The sequence below is a fragment of the Larus michahellis genome, unplaced genomic scaffold (assembly GCF_964199755.1).
Source record: "Larus michahellis unplaced genomic scaffold, bLarMic1.1 SCAFFOLD_54, whole genome shotgun sequence".
NCBI classification, from domain to species: Eukaryota; Metazoa; Chordata; class Aves; order Charadriiformes; family Laridae; genus Larus; species Larus michahellis.
This window is the reverse complement of record NW_027435990.1, coordinates 159,130-179,261: the sequence shown is the minus strand read 5'-3', so window position 1 is coordinate 179,261 and position 20,132 is coordinate 159,130. Positions and strand designations below refer to the sequence as shown.

The 20,132-nt window shown below is 69.3% G+C and overlaps 4 protein-coding genes across 6 annotated transcripts; 1 reads left to right on the top strand and 3 right to left on the bottom strand.

Annotated features, from left to right (window-relative positions):
* Positions 1-44: 44 nt before the first annotated feature.
* Positions 45-3,996, top strand: WDR13 (WD repeat domain 13). 2 transcript variants are annotated; one of them, XM_074571455.1, is made up of 11 exons: positions 84-141; positions 248-315; positions 454-532; positions 800-1,043; positions 1,351-1,445; positions 1,547-1,674; positions 1,768-2,075; positions 2,860-3,040; positions 3,146-3,287; positions 3,387-3,517; positions 3,713-3,996. In XM_074571455.1, the coding sequence occupies exons 2-11, from the start codon at positions 309-311 to the stop codon at positions 3,895-3,897; spliced, it is 1,500 nt and encodes a 499-aa protein (XP_074427556.1). In that variant the 5' UTR covers positions 84-141; positions 248-308; the 3' UTR covers positions 3,898-3,996. The 2 variants fall into 2 exon arrangements, with proteins under 2 accessions (XP_074427557.1, XP_074427556.1); XM_074571456.1 differs by lacking the exon at positions 454-532 and having other exon boundaries at positions 45-141.
* SUV39H1 (SUV39H1 histone lysine methyltransferase) lies at positions 3,916-7,753 on the bottom strand. Of its 2 annotated transcripts, XM_074571458.1 has the most exons (6): positions 7,645-7,753; positions 6,741-6,886; positions 5,508-6,164; positions 5,281-5,427; positions 4,617-4,746; positions 3,969-4,146 (listed from the first exon to the last, which is right to left on the bottom strand). In XM_074571458.1, exons 1-6 carry the CDS (start codon positions 7,661-7,663, stop codon positions 4,007-4,009), a joined length of 1,239 nt encoding a protein of 412 aa, XP_074427559.1. In that variant the 5' UTR covers positions 7,664-7,753; the 3' UTR covers positions 3,969-4,006. The 2 variants fall into 2 exon arrangements, with proteins under 2 accessions (XP_074427558.1, XP_074427559.1); XM_074571457.1 differs by having other exon boundaries at positions 3,916-4,146; positions 5,281-6,164; positions 7,645-7,713.
* A 110-nt stretch (positions 7,754-7,863) lies between these two features.
* WAS (WASP actin nucleation promoting factor) lies at positions 7,864-13,000 on the bottom strand. The gene is made up of 12 exons (XM_074571453.1): positions 12,239-13,000; positions 11,597-11,731; positions 11,127-11,213; positions 10,756-10,852; positions 10,500-10,538; positions 10,349-10,399; positions 10,066-10,255; positions 9,906-9,948; positions 9,645-9,798; positions 8,827-9,167; positions 8,367-8,472; positions 7,864-8,255 (listed from the first exon to the last, which is right to left on the bottom strand). Exons 1-12 carry the CDS (start codon positions 12,800-12,802, stop codon positions 8,203-8,205), a joined length of 1,860 nt encoding a protein of 619 aa, XP_074427554.1. The 5' UTR covers positions 12,803-13,000; the 3' UTR covers positions 7,864-8,202.
* Positions 13,001-13,125: 125 nt separating this feature from the next.
* TBC1D25 (TBC1 domain family member 25) lies at positions 13,126-20,082 on the bottom strand. Its single transcript, XM_074571452.1, has 6 exons — positions 19,773-20,082; positions 19,386-19,495; positions 19,139-19,290; positions 17,977-18,098; positions 16,953-17,156; positions 13,126-16,863 (listed from the first exon to the last, which is right to left on the bottom strand). Exons 1-6 carry the CDS (start codon positions 19,836-19,838, stop codon positions 14,776-14,778), a joined length of 2,742 nt encoding a protein of 913 aa, XP_074427553.1. The 5' UTR covers positions 19,839-20,082; the 3' UTR covers positions 13,126-14,775.
* Between the last annotated feature and the right edge of the window lie 50 nt (positions 20,083-20,132).

Genomic DNA, 20,132 nt, shown 5'->3' with positions numbered 1-20,132 from the left:
CCAAGGCGACGCCCGGCGCCATTTTGGCGTGAGGCGGCGGCCGCCATTTGGGAGGGGCGGGGAGCGGGGCCGGGCCCGCCCGGCCCGGAGGGGACCTGGCGGCGGCGGCGGCAGGGGACGGAGGTGGAGCGGGAAGGGCAGGTACCGCCGCTCGGGCCCCCGCAGGGACCTCCCCCGGCCCGCCCTCCCCGGCTGACAGCGGGCCCCGCGCCCGGCCTTACCCCGCTTCTCCCCCTCTCCCCCCCAGGGCCCCCCTGGGGCGGCCGCCGCCGCCATGGCCGCCGTCTGGCAGCAGGTGCTCGCCGTGGATGCCAGGTGAGCCCCCGGCGGGGGGAGACGCTGACGGCGGGTCCCCTTTGGTGGGGGGACACGGCCCGGGTCGCTGTCAGGGAGGACACCCTGATGCCCAGGTGCCTTTGGGGGGGATCCTGATGCTCTGGTCCCTTTTGGCAGCGGATGCTGGTGTCCACGTCCCTCCTGGGGGGGGGATCCTAATGTCCGGGTACCTTTTTGGGGGAATTCTGCTGTCCAGGTTTGTCTTGGGGGGGAGATAATGGTGTCCGGGTCCCTTTTTGGGGGGGGATCCTGATGCCCGGGTCCCTTTTGGGAAAGGATCCTGATACCTGGATCTCTTGGCGGGGTGGGGGGGGGGCACCTGGGCCCATGACACATCCCTGCATCTACCTCCCCAACACACTGCATGGTGCCACCTGCCTCCCCCCTCTCCCCGTCACGCCGTGCCAAGCTGCCACAGGTGCGGGGGGCCCTCCCCACGGTGTGTGTGTGTGTCCCCCGCCAGGTACGCGGCCTACCGCACGCCCCGCTGGCCCCAGTTCCGGACGCAGTACGTGCGGCGCCGCAGCCAGCTGCTGCGGGAGCAAGCTCAGGGGGGGACGCTGGAGGGGGCCACCCGGCGCTGGTACCTGCGGGTGCGCACCCGGCTGCTGGCCCAGCGCTACGGGGCCCTCTCCGAGCAGAGCAGCTGCCGAGCCCACAGCAGCAGCGCCCTCCGTGCCAGCCGCACCACCCTGGACCGCATGGAGGTAACAGCCGTGGGGGGAACACGGGGGAGACGGGGGCTGCGAGACCTTCCCCGGGGGTGAGAAACTTGGCCGTGGCCGGGGGGGGGGCTGCAGGGTTATGGCAGTGCTCCTGGGAGCTGCAGCTCCTGTTTTGGGGGGCTGGGGGGGTCCCAGCACCCACTTTGGAGGAGCTGGGGGGGTCTCAGCACCTATCGTCAGTGCTGCAGCACCCGTCTAGGGGAGGCTGTGGGGTCCCAGCACCTGTTTTGGGGGTCCCGGTACTTCTCTGGGCGTGGGGGGTGTCCCCAGCGCTGCGTCCTTCCCCCAGGATTTCGAGGAGGACCCGCGTGTGGCCCGTGGACACCGGCGCTCCCTCAGCCGTGGCTCCCACGCCGGGGTCCCCCGCGGGGCCCCCGATGAGCGGTGAGCACACCTGGGTCCCCTGGGGGTCGGTGGGTGCCGGAGGCCGGTGGGGGACGGGAGGGGACGGCAGCGTTCTGACACCCAGACGCCTGGTTCCGCAGCCCCCCCGGGGTGGTGCCGACGCCGCTGGCAGAGGCGAGCCGTGCCATGGCCGGCGACACGACACTGAGCGAGAACTACGCCTTCGCTGGCGTCTATCACGTCTTCGACCAGCACACCGACAGCGCCGGTAACCTGGGGGGGCGGGGAGGTGATGTGGGGCGGTGGGTGCTCCCCCCCTGCCCCGGCTGCCTGTGCTGATGGCGCCCCGTTGTCCGGCTAGTGCCGAAGGTGCAGTTTGCCCACGACGACCGTCACTTGTTGGCCTGCTGCTCGCTGGACGGCACCATCTCGGTGTGTCGGCTGGCGCCGGGGCCGCCGGCGGTGCTGCAGGTGCTGCGGGGCCACGGGGGCGGCGTCGCCGACTTCGCCTGGTCCCTTTCCAACGACGTCCTGGTCTCGGCCTCCCTGGACGGCACCCTGCGGCTCTGGGCCCCCGCCGACGGGCGCTGCATCCGACGCGTCCCCGACCCCGACGGCGCCGCCCTGCTCTGCTGCGCCTTCCAGCCGCTCAACAACAACCTCACCGTGGTCAGTGACGCACCCCCGTACCCGCCAGGACCCTCCCCCACACCCCCCTGGGGCCCCTCAGCGCAACGTGGGGCCCCCCCTGCTCCTCCTGTCCCCTCAAACACCCCCTCACCATCAACAGTGATGCCATCGGGGCCCTCCTACGTATGCTTATGGCCCCCCAGGATCCCCCTGTGTCCCTCTGTGGCCCCCCCTGCATCCCCTCACAGCCCCCCAGGATCCCTCTACGTCCCTCTGTGGCCCCCAGTACCCCCCTGCACCCCCTCACGGCCCCCCAGGATCCCTCTACGTCCCTCTGTGGCCCCCAGTACCCCCCTGCACCCCCTCACAGCCCCCCAGGATCCCCCTACGTCCCTCTGTGGCCCCCCAGGCCCGCCCTGCACCCCCTCACGGCCCCCCAGGATCCCCCTATGTCCCTCTGTGGCCCCCCAGGCCCCTCCCTGCATCCCCTCATGGCCCCCCCTACATCCCTCTGTGGCCTCCCAGTACCCCCTGCAACCCCTCACAGCCCCCCAGGATCCCCCTACGTCCCTCTGTGGCCCCCAGGCCCCCCCTGCACCCCCTCACAGCCCCCCAGGATCCTTCTACGTCCCCTCGCAGTCCCCCAGGACCCCCCCTGTGTCCCCCCAGGCCTCCTCGGCGCACGCCTTGCTCCCGTAGCCCCGTCCTACACGTGTCCCTCCAGCACAGCAGCCCCCGGTGACCCCCTCGAGGGGGGTGGGGGGGACACGCAGGGGGGCACATCCCCCGTGTATCCCATGCCGCCCCCCCGCCCCATCCGCAGGTGGGCAGCGCCCGGCACATGGTGCGGGTGGTGAACATCTCGACGGGGAAGGCAGCGCGGGGGGGCGCGGGGCGGCTGCCCGGGCGGGTGCTGGCGCTTTGTTTTGACGCCCCCGGACGCGTCCTCTGGGCCGGCGACGACCGCGGCTCCGTTTCCTCCTTCCTCTGCGACCCCGCCACCGGTACGGCACAGGGAAAGGGGGGAGCGGGTGAGAGGGGTGGGGGGCGCCGGGAAGCAATATGGGGTGTGCTGACCCCCCACCCTTGTCTCCCCCCCGCCTCCCCAGGGCGGCTGACGAAGGCCTCGCGGGTCGTGGTGCAGGCCGGTGGCTCCATCACCTCCCTCTCAGCCCGCGCCTGGGCCAGCCGCGAAGCCCCCGACCCCTCGCTGCTGGTCAACGCCTGCCCCGACCGCCTGCTGCTATTCCGGTGCGAGGCAGGGGGGGGGGTCGAGGGACTGCGAAGGGGGCGGGGGGGGGGACTGTAGGGGTGGCCGTGGGGCTCACTGTCCCCCTCTGCCCCCCCCAGGGTGGTGGAGGAGGAGGGCTCCGGGGCACCGGGGCTGCGGCTGCGGCGCAGCTTCCCCACCCGGCACCGGGAGCAGCCCCTGCGCAGCTGCTTCTGCCCCCTCATGTCCTTCCGTCAGGGCGCCTGCGTGGGTAGGTGGGGGCATGAGGGGGGCGGGGGCGGGGGGTGTTTGTGGGTGCATGTGGGGGGCTGGGGTGAGTGGGGGGGAGCCTGTGGGTAGGGGGATCGGTCCCACAGCACCTTGCAGCCAGAGGGGACGAGGGCGGGGGGGGGGGCAGCTCTACGCGTTTTCTTTCCCCTCCCCAAAGCCTTCCCTGTCCCCACAGTGACAGGCAGCGAGGACGCCTGCGTCCATTTCTTCGACGTGGGCCGGGCGGCGCGGGCCACCGTCAACACACTGCAGGGCCACGGCGGGGCTGTGCTGGCCGTCGCCTTCAACTGCGACGAGAGCCTGCTGGCCTCCAGCGACGCCACCGGCACCGTCATCGTCTGGCGCCGCCAGCACGCCTGACGCACCCCCACCCCCCCACCCCCCCACCGTGTCCCCTCCGTGTCACCCCCGGCACGGCACAGACCCCGGCTGCGTTCAACAAGCGTGTTTGCACCCGGCGCTCTCTGGCTCAGAAGAGGTACTTGCGGCAGGCGGCGGCCCCACACTTGCACTCGATGCGGCCCCGGGCCCGGGGGGAGCCCCCCAGGCCCCCCGCCGCCAGCCCGAAGTTGGAGTCCATGCGGGTGCTCTCGGCATCCACTGGGTCCACTGGGAGGGGGGGAAAAGAGGGGGGGGGGGTAGCGTGTGAGGGGCTGGTGACGCCCCCACCCTCCCCACGTACCCCCTGGCTGTCCTGTGTGGCGAGGGGAAGATGTGCTGTGGGGCAGGGATAGACCCCGTGGGGCAGGGACATTGGTTGTGGGGTAGCTGTGGGTCAGGGTGAGGTGCCACAGGGCAGCTGAGGAGCAGGGGGAGATGCCATGGGGCAGGGACAGACCCTGTGGGGCAGGGACAGACTCTGTGGGGTGGCCGTGGGGCAGCTATAGGGCAGGAGGAGGTGCCATGGGGCAGCTGAGGGGCAGGGACACCGGTTGGGGGGTGGCTGTGTGGCAGGAGGAGGTGCTGAGGCACTGTGGGGCAACTGAGGGGCAGGGACAGTGGCTGGGGGGTGGCTGTGTGGCAGCTATAGGGCAGGAGGGAGGCGCCGTGGGGCAGGAGGAGGCGCCGTGGGTCGGTACCGTGCATGTTGTAGTCGAAGGTGAGCTCCTCGCCGGCACGGATGGGGCGGGTGGCGAAGAGGGCGATGCGCGGCAGCCGCTCGTCCAGGTTCTCGATGAAGACGTTGTAGACCTGCAGGTTGGGGTCGCACTGGAGGGGGGGGGAGTGGAGAATGAGGGGGGGTGGGGTGTGGCTGGGTGTGGCCGCGGAGGCGGGGGCGTGTCCCCAGCAAACACTGCCCGAGCCTGTGCAGGGAGCAGCCAGGGGGTGCTGCCTGAGTGGGTGGTGCCCTACGGAAGCCCCGCCCCCTGGTAAAGCCCCGCCCCTCACACCGTGATGGGCGGGGCTACTGCAAGCCCCGCCCCAGGCTCCCTCAGAAGGGGGGGAAGTTCCCACATGGGTGGAGCGGCACCAAGCCCCGCCCCCCGGACAAGCCCCGCCCCCTCCCACCGTGATTGAACCCATTGGGCAGCTGTCCCCACCGTGGGCGGAGCTGTAGCAGGCCCCGCCCCCTCCCACCGTGATTGACGCCGTTGAGGGGGCTGTTCCCGCGGTGGGCGGAGCTGCAGCAGGCCCCGCCCCCTCCCACCATGATTGAACCCATTGGGCAGCTGTCCCCACCGTGGGCGGAGCTGCAGCAGGCCCCGCCCCCTCCCGGGCCCCGCCCCGGCCCCACCCACTCACGCTGTGGTTGACGAAGTGGGAGATGTTGCCGTAGTGGGCGGCGTCCACGGTGTAAACGTCCTCCACGTAGTCCAGGTCGAAGAGGTAGGTGGCTCCCTGCCGGTCGTACACCTGCCCCCGCCGCTCCGCCTCCTCGGAGGTGATGATCTGGGGCGGGGGGAGGGTGTAAAGGGAGGTGGAGCGGAGCCCTGCCACACCCACACCGCACCCAAACCACGCCCTCTCACCTCTCCCACGTACTCCATGACGAAGCTGTTCTTGCGAATGCGCTGGAGGGTGCGGACGCCCCATCCGCGGCCGTTGCCCGTGCGGAAGATGCAGAGGTCGTAGCGGATCCCCTTCTGTACCACGCGGTTGGGGCAGTCGGCGCCGCAGCGGCAGCGGGAGTTGCACTCGTAGATGGGCAGCCCAGCCCGGATCCGCACCTGCCCCGACTCGTTGTAGGCGAATTTGTTGTGGGAAGCGCCCGGGCAGCAGCCCCCCGCCGCCTCCGCCAAGCAGTCGCGGCACTCGCAGCCCACCGCTACCGGCGTCAGGGTGATGCCGGCCCCCACTTTGTACTCGTTGATGTAAACGAAGTCCCGGGGGGGCCCGTGCAAATCCACCTCGTTTTCCACCACGATGCGGCCCCGGTGGCTGCGGGTGCTGTTGAGGAGCCGCTCCCAGCACCGCAGGGCCCGGCGCTGCTCTGCTTTCTGCACCAGGTAGGAGGCGGCGCGGGCGGGCAGTCCCCGGGGGCCGGGACGTACCGGCCCCCCCGGGGCATGGGCCAGGTCCTGGTGCAGCTGCTTCAGCAGCCCCCGGCACCGCAGGTTCTTGCGGGGCTCCCAGGTGTTGGCGGCCTCGGGGTACCCCCGCCACTTCACCAGGTAAAACTCCTCGTCCTGTTGGGGAGAGGGAGACACGTAGGGGGGGACACGGACGTGGGCTGTTCGGGGGGCTCTTTGGGACAGGGGAGCACCCGGGCGTGGGCTCCGTGGGAAGCCCAGGCAGCTGGGGACGCTCAGGGTGACAGGGGACCTCGGCGTCCCTGGGGGGGCTCATGAGGCGGGGGGAAGGGAATCAGGGACACTAAAGGGGACACTCAGGGTGACAAAGGACCCCGGTGTCTGGGGGCTGTGAGGGGGGTCCTGGGCACCCAGGGACATTAAAAGGGACACTTAAAGCGACAAGGGACACCCCTCCTTGACATTAAAGGGGACACTCAGGCTGACAAGGGACCCCGGTGTCCAGGGGCTGCGAGGGACCCCCCTGAGCCAGGGGGTCGTGGCGACGTTAAAGGGTCCCCATTTGTCACCCAGGGCAGTGGGGGATGGCAGCGCCCAGGGCCTCAGTGTCCCCCCACTCCTGAGCTCAGGTGTCGTGTCCATCCCGTCCCTGGGGCCGGACCCCCCCCCTGGTGTTGTGTCCATCCCACCCCCCACCCCCCCCCCTCCAGGGCTGGACCCCCCCGCACTCACCCTCACGCGCTTGTAGTCGCAGAGATATTCCACCTCGAACTCCCCCAGGTTGCGGCGGGTGACCCCCAGCGCCCGGCACCGCAGCCCCCGCAGCCGGCACAGCTCCCGCAGGCCCCCCCACGATGACTTGCAGCAGACGGAGCAGCCTGTGAAGGAAGGGGGCGGGGGGGGGGGGGGGGGAGACACAAAGGGGAACGTTACCAGGGCGGGGGACGCTGGACACCCCAGAGCCAAGAACCCCCCCAGCACCAACAGCACCAAGACCCCCCGCCCTTCCAGCACCCAGACAACCCCCCCAGCACCACCACCACCCCCCCCCCCGGAACTGAACACCACCCCCAGCGCCCAGACACCCCTTTCCTTCAGGGCCAAGCCCCACCATCACCCAAACAACCCCCCAGCACCGAGATCCCCTCAGAACTGAACGCTCCCCCCCCCCCGCCATTGCCCAGACACCCCACATGGCACCGAGACACCCCCCCCCCCCCCCAGCATCCAGAGTCCCCCAAAACTCCCCCAGCACCGACCCCCCCCGGCGCCCAGACACCCCCTCCAGCACCAAGACCACCCCCCCCCGCACCCAAACCCCCCCAGAACCGAGACACACCCCCCCGCTTTCCCGCCGGGCCAAGCTCCCCTCAGCACCGAGACCCCCCCTCAGCACCGAACACCCCCCCCCCGGAGCCCAGACTCCCCAACGAGGTCCCGAGACACCCCCCCCCCCGGCGCCCAGATGCCCCCAAAACTCCCCCAGAACCGACACCCTCCAACCCCGGAATCCCCCCCCCCCTTTCCCCCACCGCCCTCGCGCCGCCAACGGTCGCCGCGCGCCCCCTCAGAAAAGGGCGGGAAGCGCCGCGCGCCGCCGCTCGCCGGCCTCTCACCCCCCCCGCCCCGCGCGCACCTTTTAAATTTTCCGCCATTTTCTGCCGCTTCGCTTTTTTTTTTTTTTTTTTTCTTTCTTCCTCTTCCCTTTTTCCCCTTTTTTTTTTTTTTCTTTTTTTCCACTTCCGCCCGACAGGCAGCGCGTGTGGGAGGGGGCGGGACCTACTCCCGTCTCCGCCCCCGCGCCCGGCTCCCATTGGCGGTGGCGGCGCCTCATTTGCATACTCCCGGCGGGCCCCGCGCGGGAGCCCTTCGCCCCGAAAAACGCCGGTTTTAACCCATTTCCGCGCCGCTCCGACGGATCCGACCGCGTTCAGCCGGCGGGGACTATCCCCCCGCGTCGGTCCCGGCCCCGGGAACGGGCCGCTCCCGCCTCACCCTCCCGGCTTCCTCCCATCAGGGCGGCTGCGCGGCTCATTGAGGGCTCATTAATCGTTAACGGGGGTAATTAACCAGCTGGGTCGGTCACGGGTGTCATGGCCTTTATTTGGGGTTTGCTGGGGGGGGGGGGCGGTGGGGAATGGGGGGCAAATAGGGGGCAAATGTGGGGGGTTGGGGGGCAAATGGCGGGGGAAGCTCAGTCGTCCCATTCGTCGTCCTCGTCCTCCTCCTCGCCTTCCTCGCCCTCGTCTGAGGGAAAAAGAGGGGGGGGCTCAGGGGGGATGCTCGGGGGAAGGGAGGGGGCGCGGGGTGCCCCCCCCCCGAGCCGTGGGGGGGTCGCGGGGGCGGGGGGGGGCTCACCCGAGGAGTGGATGACGCGGCTGCGCTTCTGCATGACGTCCATCAGGGCCCCCACCAGGCCCCCCGCCATGGGGCTGCCGCCGCCGCCCTCGGGGGTCTCGGGGGTCTGGGGGGGAGGAATGGAGAGGGAGGTCAGGGCTGCCCCCCCCCCAGTGGGGATCACGACCCCCACCCCCCCCCCCGCAGTCACAGCAGAGGATCATGGGACCCCCCCACCCCAAAGGATTAGGGGGGACCCCCGCAGAGGATGCTGGCCCCCCGCCCCCCCAGCCCCAGAGGACCATGGGACCCCCCCCCACCCCAAAACCGCCCCCCAGATGATGCTGAGCCCCCCCCCTTACCAGCCCCAGAGGATCATGGGACACCCCCCCGCCCCAGAGGATCACGAGGGACCCCCCCAACCAGCTCCCCCAGATCATGGACCGCCCCCCCCCCGCAATGACGCCCCCCCCCCACTGACCTTGTTGAGGGTCACGCCCTGGCGGATCTGGTCCAGCAGAGCCCCCCGGGCCGGGGGGGGCGCGGGGGGCGCGGGGGGGCCGCCTCCGGAGGGTGGGGGGGGTGGGGGGGGCGGGGGGGGCGGCGGCGGGGCGGCGGCGCCTCCCGGGAGGGGGGGTCCGCGGGGAGGGGGCGGGGCCGCGGGGCGCGTGGGCGGGGCCGGCGCGGGGGGTCCGGCGCGGGGGGGGGGCGGGGGGCCCCCTTGAGGGGGGGGTGGCGGCAGCGGCCCCGAGCGGCCGCGGGGGGGGCCGGCGGGGGGAGGGGGGGGCGGGGTGCTCCCCCGGCCCGGCGGGGGAGGGGGACCTGTTGGGGGGGGGGGGGGGAAGAGAGACGGTAATTAATTAGTGCTTTAATGAGTGCCCGGGGTGGGGGGGGGGGCAATGTATGGAGCCTGTAATGGGGGGGCTGTATGGATCTGGGGGGACCGTCGGGGGCCTGTATGGCCCCTATACTGGGGAGGGGAATGTATGGACCCTGTAATGATCCGGGGGGGGGCGCTGTATGTACCCTGCAATAACATGGCGTCCGTGGACCGTATCGTGGGGGGTCACATAGATCCTATAATGGGGGGGGGGGGCACATGGATCCTATATGGGGGGGGGATCGTATAGACCCTATAACTGAGGGGTGCAGAGGCCCCTAGAAGTCTTTGCCGGGGGCGGGCATATGGATGCCATAATGCCCAGGCGGGGCTGGGAGGGGGGGAGGGAGGTGTGTATGGCCCCTATAGGGGCCGGGGGGGTGTCTATAGGGGCCGGGGTGTGTGTGGGGGGGGCTCACCCTGCCGGCGCATCTCCTCCCGCACGGCCTGCAGCCCCCCCTGGCCCTGGATGAAGTCGTGGATGAGGCGGGAGGTTTCGGCATCGGCTAACTGCGCCTCGCTGATGCCGGCCTGGGCGAAGAGCGCCCGCAGCGCCGGGTCCAGCGCCGCCACCTGCCACGGCACCCCCACGGCGTCACCCCCACGGCGTCACCGCCCCACAGCCGGGGCGGGGGGGGACACGGCGGGGGGGGACACACGCACACAGAGGAGACACCTACATCAAAGCCGTTGTTCGGGTCCCAGCCGATGTGACCGACATGCCTGGAGGGGTAAAAAGGACAGTGAGGGGTCTCTTGCCCCACGGCTGGACCCATAAGTGCCCCCCGACGTACGGCAGAGTCCCTTCCGCCCCACACATCCCCCCCCCCCCAGACCCACTTGAAGCCGGAGGGGGCCCCAATGTCAGCTTTGGAGATCTTCTTGCGGCCTTTCTTCTGCTCCCCGGTGGTGGGGCTCGCTGTGGGTCCCGCCGTGGGTCCCGCAGCGGGTCCCGTGGGGCTGGGCAGCCCCCGGTAGCGGGATGCCGTGATGTCAGGGTTGGCGATGGGCACGGCTGGCAGCGGGGGGGCTGTGAGGGGCAAGACCCAGGTGAGAACATCTCTGTGGGGCAGTGGGACCCCGCTATGGGGCTGCGGGACCCCGCTATGGGGCAGGCACTCACTGCTGCCATCGGTGGTGGCCGTGGGGGTCCGGGACAGGCTCCCACGGCGCTCTGTGGGGGGACGACAGGGGGTGTCAGTGTCCCCTTGTGTCCCCCCGGCTCTGCCCCCTGTCAACCCTCCCCTGAAGCCCCCAGGCCGGGGGGGACTCACCATCGCCGGGGGGCGGCGGGGGCGGGAGCTGACGCTTCTCTGGGGGGGGAGAAGGGAGAGGGGGTGAGCGGGGGGGGCCGGGGGTCACCGGGGGGCCCACCCCGGTGCATTGTGGGTGCCGTCGGGGCCGCCCCGGTGCATTGTGGGTGGTTTTAGGGCAGCCCCGGTGCATTGTGGGTGGTTGTGGGGGGCCGCCCCGGTGCATTGTGGGCGCCGTTGGGGCCGCCCCGGTGCATTGTGGGGGCTGCGCTCTCACCCGCCCTTTGCTGGCGCCGGCGCAGCCGCTCCTGCACGCGCCCCTCGAAGGCGGCCGCCTCCCCCTCGTCCGCGAAGTTCAGCCCCGCCCAGCCCTCCTGCGCAGCCAATCAGGGGGCCGGCTCCCCGAGGGACACGCCCACGGGTAGCCGGCCCCGCCCACCTGCCGCCAGCCCCGCCCCCTTATCTCCTCCCACATGCCCCAACCCCGCCCACATGCTCTCAGCCCCGCCCCAACGCCCTTAGCCCCCTCCCGCACCCCCCAACCCCGCCCACCGCCCTTAAGCCACGCCCACAGACCGAGATATACACACCCCCTCCGTGGCCCCGCCCCCTCCCGTGGCCCCGCCCCCCCTGGCCCCGCCCACTCACGTGGCAGGCGAAGGTGTGGAAGAAGGGGGTGGGGGCGGCGTAGCCCATCCCCCCCTGCAGCTCCTGCTCCCACCACAGGCAGCCGGCCTGGGGGGGGGACACACACATATAGGGGCCCCCCCGACCCGCAGGGACCCCCGGGGACCCCCTGACCCCAAGAGACATCCCCTCAGGACCCCTCCTGACCCCCAAACCCCCCCCCCCCAACCCCAGGACCCCCAGGGAACCCCCAACACCGAGGCACCCTCAGGGACCTCCAGAGGCCCCCAGGGACCTCCCCGGGACCCCCTGACCCCCAGGGACCCCCCGACCCCCAGGGACCCCCCTGACTCCAGGACTCCCATAGACCCCCCGAGCCCCCCTGACTCCCAGGGACCCCCCGACCCCCAGGGACCCCCCAACCCCAGGACCCCCGGGGACTCCCTGACCTCCGGGACCCCCGGGGACCGCCCCCCCGGCCCCGCACTCACGCCCAGCCCGTAGAGGCGGATGAAGTAGGAGCGGCGGGGGCTGTCCCGCACCAGGCAGGCGACGCCGCAGCCCCTCTTGGCCCAGGGCCCCCCCGGCTCCGCCACCACCAGCTGCGCCACCGCCGTCGCCAGCGTCTGCGGGGACACCGTGGGCACCGGCCCCCCAGACACCCCCACAGACACACCCCCCCCCCCCAAACCACTCGACGGACCCCCAGGAGCCCCCAGTGCCCCCCCCCACCCCGAATACCCCTCAGGGCCCCCCCCCCAGGCCCTCATGGGACCCCCCCACGACCCCTCCAGACCCCCAGTAGCCTCCCCAGGCCCACAAGTGCCCCCCCCAGATCCCCCTCGGGGCCCCTCCAGGCCCTCATGGGACACCCCCCCCCCCCCGAGACTCCTCCAGACCCCCATTAGCACCCCAAGGAGCAGAAGCGCCGCCCCCCCCCCCCAAATCCCCCTCAGGGCTCCCCGAGGACCCCCAGTTCCCCCCCACCAGCCCCCTCCAGGCCCCTGATGGCCCCCCCCAAATCCCCCTCAGGGCCACCCAGGACCCCCAGCTCCCCCCCCACAACCCCTCCAGCCTCCCATGACCCCCCCATCGCCCCCCGCCCCCCAGGCGCCCCCGCCCCGGCCCCTCACCACACATTTCCGGCCCAGGAGCTCGAAGAGCCGCAGGTTTTCCTGCTGCTGCAGCAGCTCCGAGGGGACGTTGTCGCCCCCCGGGGCGCCCCCCCCGCGACTCCCCCGGCTCATCCCCCCAACGCCTGGGTCCCCCCTCCAAACGCCTGGGTCCCCCCCCCGAACGCCTGGGTGCCTCGCAAGGGCCTCTTCCGCCCGGAAGCACCCAGGGCCCTGCGGTGGCGGGGACGTCACCTCCGGGCTGGGAGGAACTGGGAAGGGGAACTGGGGTAACTGGGAGGGACTGGGGAGGACGGAGGGGAGCCGGGAGGGACCGGGGACAGACTGGGAGCAGCCTCTCTGCAAACACAGGCAGCGACGGGGCTGAAACTGGGCACGCCGGGAAGAAACGGGAGGCACCGGGGGGGAACTGGGAGGAACTGGAAGGGGACTGGGGGAACTGGGAGCAGCCCCAGCCAATGCAGGCAGCAACGGGACTAAAACTGGGGTTACTGGGAAGATCCCAGTACTGGCCTCTCCCGCCCCTGGACAAGCTGGGGACCCAGGCGTCCGGGCACCTCCCATTCCCCCGCCGCAATGGAGAGCGCAGCCCCTTCCCAGTCCATACTGGGAGCTCCCCAGTTCATACCGAGAGCCCGCAGCCCCTCCCTCACGCAGACTGGGAACTGCAATCCCTTCCCAGTCTGCACCGGGAGACCCCGGCCCCTTCCCAGCCCATAGCGGGAGCCTCTATCCCTTCCCAGTACGGACTGGGACACCCCTTACCCTTCCCCAGTCCGAACTGGGAGACCCTCGGTTCACGCTGGGAGCCCCGTTTCCCTTCCCCAGTCCAAACCAGACCCCCCCACATCCCTTCCCAGTCCACACGGGGAGCCCCCAAACGAGAATCACGGGCGTCAGGTTTATTCGCGTCTTCGGCACCTCACAGATCCCCGGACACCTGGGTCCCCCCCGGGGGGGGGGAAGGGAGGGGGGCAATAAATAAGGAGGAGGGTGAGAAGGCACCCAGGATGGCGGGGGGGGGGCGGGCAGGAACTGGGTCGCAGTGGTCCGTACTGGGAGAACCCATCTGTGCATTAAGATCCCAGTCGGGGCGCCCTACCGGTCCATGCTGGGAGGACGCAAGGCCACGCGGGTGAAGAGATCCCGGGCGAGATGCTTTACTGGTCCATACTGGTCCATACTGGGAGCACACAAGGCCACGCGGGTGAAGAGATCCTGGGTGAGATGCTATACTGGTCCGTACTGGGAGGACGCAAGGCCACGCGGGTGAAGAGATCCCGGGCAAGATGCTGTACTGGTGCATGCTGGTCCATACTGGGAGAGGCAAGGCCACGCGGGTGAAGAGCTCCCAGTTGGGCTGCTGTACTGGTCCATCCTGCTCCGCACTGGGATGGCTGAAGGCCGTGTCAAGGCGGCAGTCCCAGTTGGGATGCTGTACTGGTCCATCCTGCTCCGACCCAAGGCGATGCATACGTGGGGCTCCCAGTTGGGCCCCCAGACCCTTCCTGGTCCATACTGGTCTGGCCCAAGACAACGTAGATCCAGGAGTTCCCAGCTGGGACATTGTAGTGGTTCATACTGGTCTATATCGGGACGCCTACAGGGGTCTAAGCGGTCCCCAAGGGGGATCTATGGGGTCCCTAAGTCGACCTATAGGTCCCCAGCGGTGTCTCCAGAGCCCCCGTGTTGACCTATAGGTCCCCAGGGGTGTCTCTGGAGCCCCTGTGTTGGCCTATAGGTCCCCATGGTGACCTACAGGACACTTATGGGGTCCCTGTGCTGTTCTACGAGTCCCCAGAAGGGACCTATGGGTCCCCATGCGGTGTCTGTGGGGTCTCTACAGTGCCCTATAGATCCCCACGTTGGCCTCTGTGTCCCCAAAGAGGACCTACAGTCCCCATGGTGCCCTACAGGTCCCCACATTGACCTAGGGGTCCCCATGGTGGTCAACAGGTCCCCAGAGAGGACCTATGTGTCCCTGGGGATGTCTACAGGGTCCCCATGCTGTCCCACACACCCCCATGTTGATCTAGGGCTCCCCATGGTGCTCTAGGGGTCTCCAAAGGGGACCTACTGGTCCCCACATGGTGTCTATGGGGTCCCTACATTGTCCTGTGGGTCTCCACGTTGACCTAGGTCTTCCTGTGGTGGCCTAGGGGTCTCCAAAGGGGACCTACTGGTCCCCACATGGTGTCTATGGGGTCCCTACATTGTCCTATGGGTCTCCATGTTGACCTAGGTCTTCCTGTGGTGGCCTAGGGGTCTCCAAAGAGGACCTACAGGTCCCCAGCATTGACTTAGGGCTTCCCATGGTGGCCTAGGAGTCCCCAAAGAGGACCTACAGGTCCCCACATGGGATCTATGGGGTCGCCACACTGCCTCACATGTCTCCCTGTTGACCTACAGCTCCCCGTGGTGGCCTAGGGGTCCCCAAAGAGGACCTACAGGTCCCCATGTGGTGTCCATGGGGTCCCCACATTGTCCCCCACATCCCCGCACGGCCCCTGGGCCACCCCCAGCCCCCCCCAGCATCCCTAGCCTGTGGTGGGTCCCCCCGGGGGTGCCCCCCCCCAGCCCTCCAGGTAGCGGGCGAAGAGCCCCTTGGCGCGGCGCAGGACGCGGGGCAGGTGGTGACGCCGCACCAGGCGGTCGAAGTGCATGGCCACCTCGTTGTAGTCCCCGGCCCGTGCCATGACGGCCTCCCGCTGCTCCAGCAGCATGGCCAGGCAGAGGAAGAGGAGGAAGGGGTTCCCCTGCCCCAGCTCCTCCGGCGGCGGCAGCGGCGCCCCGTCATCCTCCAGACCCAACTCCTCCTCCGAGGATGAGGAGGAGGAGGAGGAGGAGGACGAAGAGGAGCACGAGTCCTCCCAGGCCCAACCACCCCCCCAGGGGTCCTCGGTGGCGTCAGCGGCCTCCCTGCCCACACTGGGGTCGTCACATACCTCTTCGGGGTCTTCACCAACCTCTCTGGGGGAGCTGGGGGTGTCACCAACTTCTTTGAGGACATCACTCATCTCTTTGGGGGCCTTGGGGTCTTCACTGACCTCTTTGGGGTCTTTGCCAATCTCTTTGGGCTTGCAGGGATCTCCACCAATCTTCTTGGAACCGCTGTGGTTATCGCCGACCTTTTCCAGGGTGTTCAGGTCTCCGCGTACCTTCTTGGAGATATTGTGACCTTTGCAAATCTTCCTGGAGACGTGGGGGTCAGCACTGACACTGGGATCTTTGCCAGCCTTCTCGGAGACATCAGGGTCTCCACAAACCACCTTGGAGACGTTTGGTTGTTCGCTGATCTTCTTGAGAGCATTGTCGCCTTCGTTGACCTTCCTGGGAACACCAAGGTCTTGGTCAACCCCCTTAGAGACATCGGGGTCTTCTCCAACATCCTCGGGGCCATCAGGGTGTCGGCCACCATCACTGGAGACTTTGGGGACCTTAGCACTACCTTGGGCGTCCCCAGAGACCTTAAGGCCACCCTGGCCATCCCCAGGGACCTTGGCACCACTGTGGACATCCCAGGAGATCTTTGGATCTTTTTGGTCATTCTGGGAGCCGTCAGGACTACGTTGGACATCCCTGAAGACCTCAGGCTTCTCTCGGTCACCCCCAGAGCTCTTGGAGCCACCTTGGATGTTGCCAGAGCTCTTAAGATCCTCCTGGTCATCCCCAAAGCTCCTGGGACTCTCCTGGAAGTTCCTGGAGCTCTCAGGACCCTCTTGGACATCACTGGAGCTCTTTGGTTTCTCTTGGTCGTCGCCGGAGCTTGCGGCAACCTCCGTGATGTCGGTGGAGGCTTTGGAACCATCTTGGATGTCGCTGGAGCTCCTGTGACCATCCTGGCCATCCCCACAGGCCTCGTGGCTGCCTTGACCACCAGCCACCTCCTCCTGCCGCCGTCGCCGTCGCCGTGGGGGCCGTGGCCGCAGCCCACGCCGCTCTCGTAGCCCTCGTTGGGCCCGTCGAGGCCCCAGGGGAGCACCCAGGAGGGGGACGCCGTCTGGGGGGGGCGGCGGGGCGGGGGGCAGCGAGCTCCAGGTGATCTCCAGCACCCGCAGAGCGTCCTCGAAGGCAAACTCCCTCTTGAGCTCCAGCAGCAGCCAGCGGTAGCAGAAGAGCAGGTCATGGGCGCCGCGGGCGGCCAGAAAAGCCCAAAAAGGGGGGTCGGCACGGCGCAGGAGACGCCGGAGGTGGGCGAAGGCACGGGCCAGGCCCCGGCCGCCAGGTCGGAAGCGGGGACCGAGGCGTCGCATGAGGGCGCAGAAGCAGAGGAAGGCCTGGGCCTCGTCGTCCAGCACGGCCAGCAGCGGGGCGGCCACGTCCGACATGCCCTGGCAGTAGGAGAGGCGCGGGTGGCCCAGGGCGAAGGTGGTGAGCAACGCCTGCAGGGCGGCCAGGTGGGGGTGCCCGTCTTCGGGGCCGCCGAAATAGGGGTGTCCCCGGTCGGTGCGCACCACGTCCTTGCGGACGGCGGCCCCCACCAGAGCCAGCTCGGCCGGGGCCGCCCGGGCGGCCAGAAGAGCCTTCAACGCTGCGTACTCGCCCGCCTTGCGCCGCAGATGAGCCAGACGCTCCTGCCCCGACAGTCCGGCCGGGAAGACGTTCAGCAGGTACCTCCAGACCACCTGGGAGAGGAGAAAATTGGGTAAAAGGCCGGGGGGGGTGGGGGTCAGGGACCCCGGGTAGACCTGTGGGGAGGTTGGGGGGGACCCACCTTGCGCAGTCCGGGCTCGACGCCGCCGTGGTAGACGTGGAGGCGCAGGTCGTGGGGCCGCAGCAGCCGCCCGCCGGGGCCCAGGTAGGTGCGGAGGTCGGCGTCGCTCAGCGGGGCGAAGGGGGATGGCGGCGGCAGCGGGGAGGGAGGGGACCCCTCCGGCCACGACAGGGCTGCCTGCGCCCGGGCCAGCGTCCGGCCCACCTGTGGGGAAAGGGGTCAACTGGCCGGCGCTGGGGGGCAGGGCTGGATACACGGGAAGCTACGGCAGGGGAAAAGTGGGAGCGCTGGGAAGGGGCTGGGGGACACTGGAAGGGGGCTGTGGGGGAAACTAGGAGCACAGAAAGGGCCCTGAGGGGAACTAGGAGCACTGGGAGGGGACTAGGGGACACTGGGAAGGGACCAGGGGACAATTAGGACCATAGAAAGGGCCCACCTGCGGAGAACTAGGGGCACCAGGAGGGGACTGGAAGCACTGGGAGAGGACTGGGGAGCAACTAGGACCACAGAAAGGGTGCTGAGGGGAACTGGGAGCACCGGGAGGCACTGGGAGGGAACTGGGAGCTCTGGGCGGGGAAGAGAGGACACTGGGAGGGGACTAGAGGACAACTAGGACCATAGAAAGGGCCCACCTGTGGGGAACTAGGAGCACTGGAAGAGGACTGGGGGACAACCGGGACCATAGGAAGAGCGCTGAGGGGAACTAGGAGCGCTGGGAGACACTGGGAGGGAAGTGGGAGCACTGCAAGGGAACCAGGAGACACTGTGAGGGGATCAGGGGACAACCAGGACAACAGAAAGGGTGCTAAGAGCACCGGAAGGCACTGGGAGGGGACTGGGGGACACTGTGAGACAACTAAGTGACACTCGGAGGGGACTGGGGAGCAACTAGGCCAACAGAAAGGGTGTTGAATGGATCTAGGAGCACCGGAAGGCACCGGGAGGGCACTGGGATGGTGAAGGCGGCGGGGCCAGGGGGGCGCTCCACGAGGTTTCAGCCCCCCCGCTCCCCAGGTCCCCTCACCTGCGCCAGCAGGGCCTGGGTGAAGGGCAGCGCGGCGGCCAGCAGCGAGCGGCGCTCGGGGAGGGGCTCCACCGCTGCCACCTCCCGGGGGCTGATGATGTCCCAGTCCTCCAGCAGCGGGCCTGCGGCACAGGGGGGGCCTGGGTCCCTCCACTGGGCACCCCCGACACCCACCCCCCCGGACACCCGGGTCCCCTCCTAACACCCGCCCTGGGGTGGTCCAGGCGGGTTTGGAATATCTCCAGAGAAGGAGACCCCACACCCTCTCTGGGCAACCTGTTCCAGCGCTCTGGCAACCTCAAATTAAAAGTTTTTCCTCGTCTTCAGCTGGAATTTCCTGTGTTTGTGCCCCTTGTCCTGTCGCTGGGATGAAGAGTCTGCCCCCCCCCCGCCATCCTCTCGCCACCCGCCCTTTAAATATCGATAAAAACGCTCTTTGAGCATCGATAACGCACTCGTTTTTATAAGGTGGTAAAGCGATAAATAAGAAAACAGTCTTAAACTAGAAAAACATTAGGAAAAAAATGTGGCTGGTGAGCCCCTGGCCCAGGTTGCCCAGAGAAGCTGTGGCTGCCCCATCCCTGGAGGGGTTCAAGGCCAGGCTGGACGGGGCTTTGGGCAACCTGGGCTGGTGGGAGATGGCAAGGGATGGCACTGGATGGGCTTGAAAGTCCTTTTCAACCCAAACTGTTGTAGGATTCTATAAAAACTTCTCTCAGTTTGTCCTTCTCCGGCTTAAACGGCCCCAGGGCTCTCCGCAGGGAAACGCTCCCAGTCCCTTCCTCACCTCCGCAGCCTCTGCTGGAACCTTCTCCACCAGGTCGTGAACTGAGGGGGCTCAGAACTGGACCCAGTGCTCCAGACGGGGCCTCCCAGGGCAGAGCCGAGGGGGGAGGACGAACCTCCCCTCCCTCTGCTGGCCACGCTCTTCTAAACGCCCCCCCAGGATGCCATTAGCCATTTCGCCCGCGCTGCCGGCCCACGGGCAACTTGTTGCCCATCAGGACTCCCAGTTCTCTTTCCCCACAGTCGTTTTCCAGCAGCTCAGTCCCCAACCTGTACGGCTGCAGGGGGTTATTCCTCCCTAAATGCCCCCCACCGGCCCTGCCCCGCTGTCCCACCACCCTCCTCCTCCTCCTCCCCCCGGGGACCCCCCACTCACTTTCGGGGGGGGGCCGGACATCGAGGCGCAGGCACAGGGTGGGCCGGGCGCAGGCAAAGGCGGCCGCCAGGTCCCCATCGCTCAGCAGCGGCACGAAGGTTTCCTGGCCCTGGGGATCACGGGCTGCGAAGCTGACGGAGAAGCTCTTCTTCCTGAGGGTGCGTGAGGGGGAGGCTCAGCGACAGGCCCGCGCCCAGGGGGGCCATGAGGCGGCCGGGGTGGGGGCGCAGGGAGGGCCCGGTCTCACCCCTGGAGGTCGAAGGCGCGGGCCAGGATGTGCTGCAGCACGTCCAGCGAGGTGATCTGCGGGTCGACGGCGAAGGAGCGGAACTCGGGCGGCAGCAGCCCCTCGCTCTTCTGCGGGCAGAGGCAAGACGGGGGTGGTGGGGTCCCGGAGCTGCCCCCCCCCCAACAGCCCCGCTGCCCAAAATGGCGGCCGCGTCCCGTCACCGCGGCAACAGCGCCTTAGCCCCACCCCCCCACCCCCACGTGACCCGTTCGGCGGGAAACACCCCCACAGCCCCGCCCCCACCGCGACAGCCCCGCCCACCAAGAGTCGCCCCGCCCCTTATGCGATCAGACCACGCCCCCGCGGCCATTAGCCACGCCCCCTCGCGAGGCCCCGCCCCCTCACCTTGACGCGCACGCGCACTACCTCGCACTCCTCCTCCAGCGAGGCCCCGCCCCCCGCGGCCGCCATGGCGGGGGCGGGGCGAGGCTCCGCGCAGGCTCACAACGGCGACGGGGGGGACAAGGGACGGGGGGGGGAATCGTGCCGCCGCCGCCCCCCTACCGGGAAAGGGGAGGGAGGGGGGGAGGTGTTACGTCACCGTGCTGACGTCACGCCGCGCCTTCCCCGTCGGTGGAAGGCGCCGGGCGCGCGGGGGATGTGGAGCTGCGCCGCGATCGTCCCCGTCCTGCGGGCGGCGGCGGCGGCAACAACATCCGGGTCACACTGCCGGAAGTGACGTCACGGGCCGGAGGACGCCGCGGG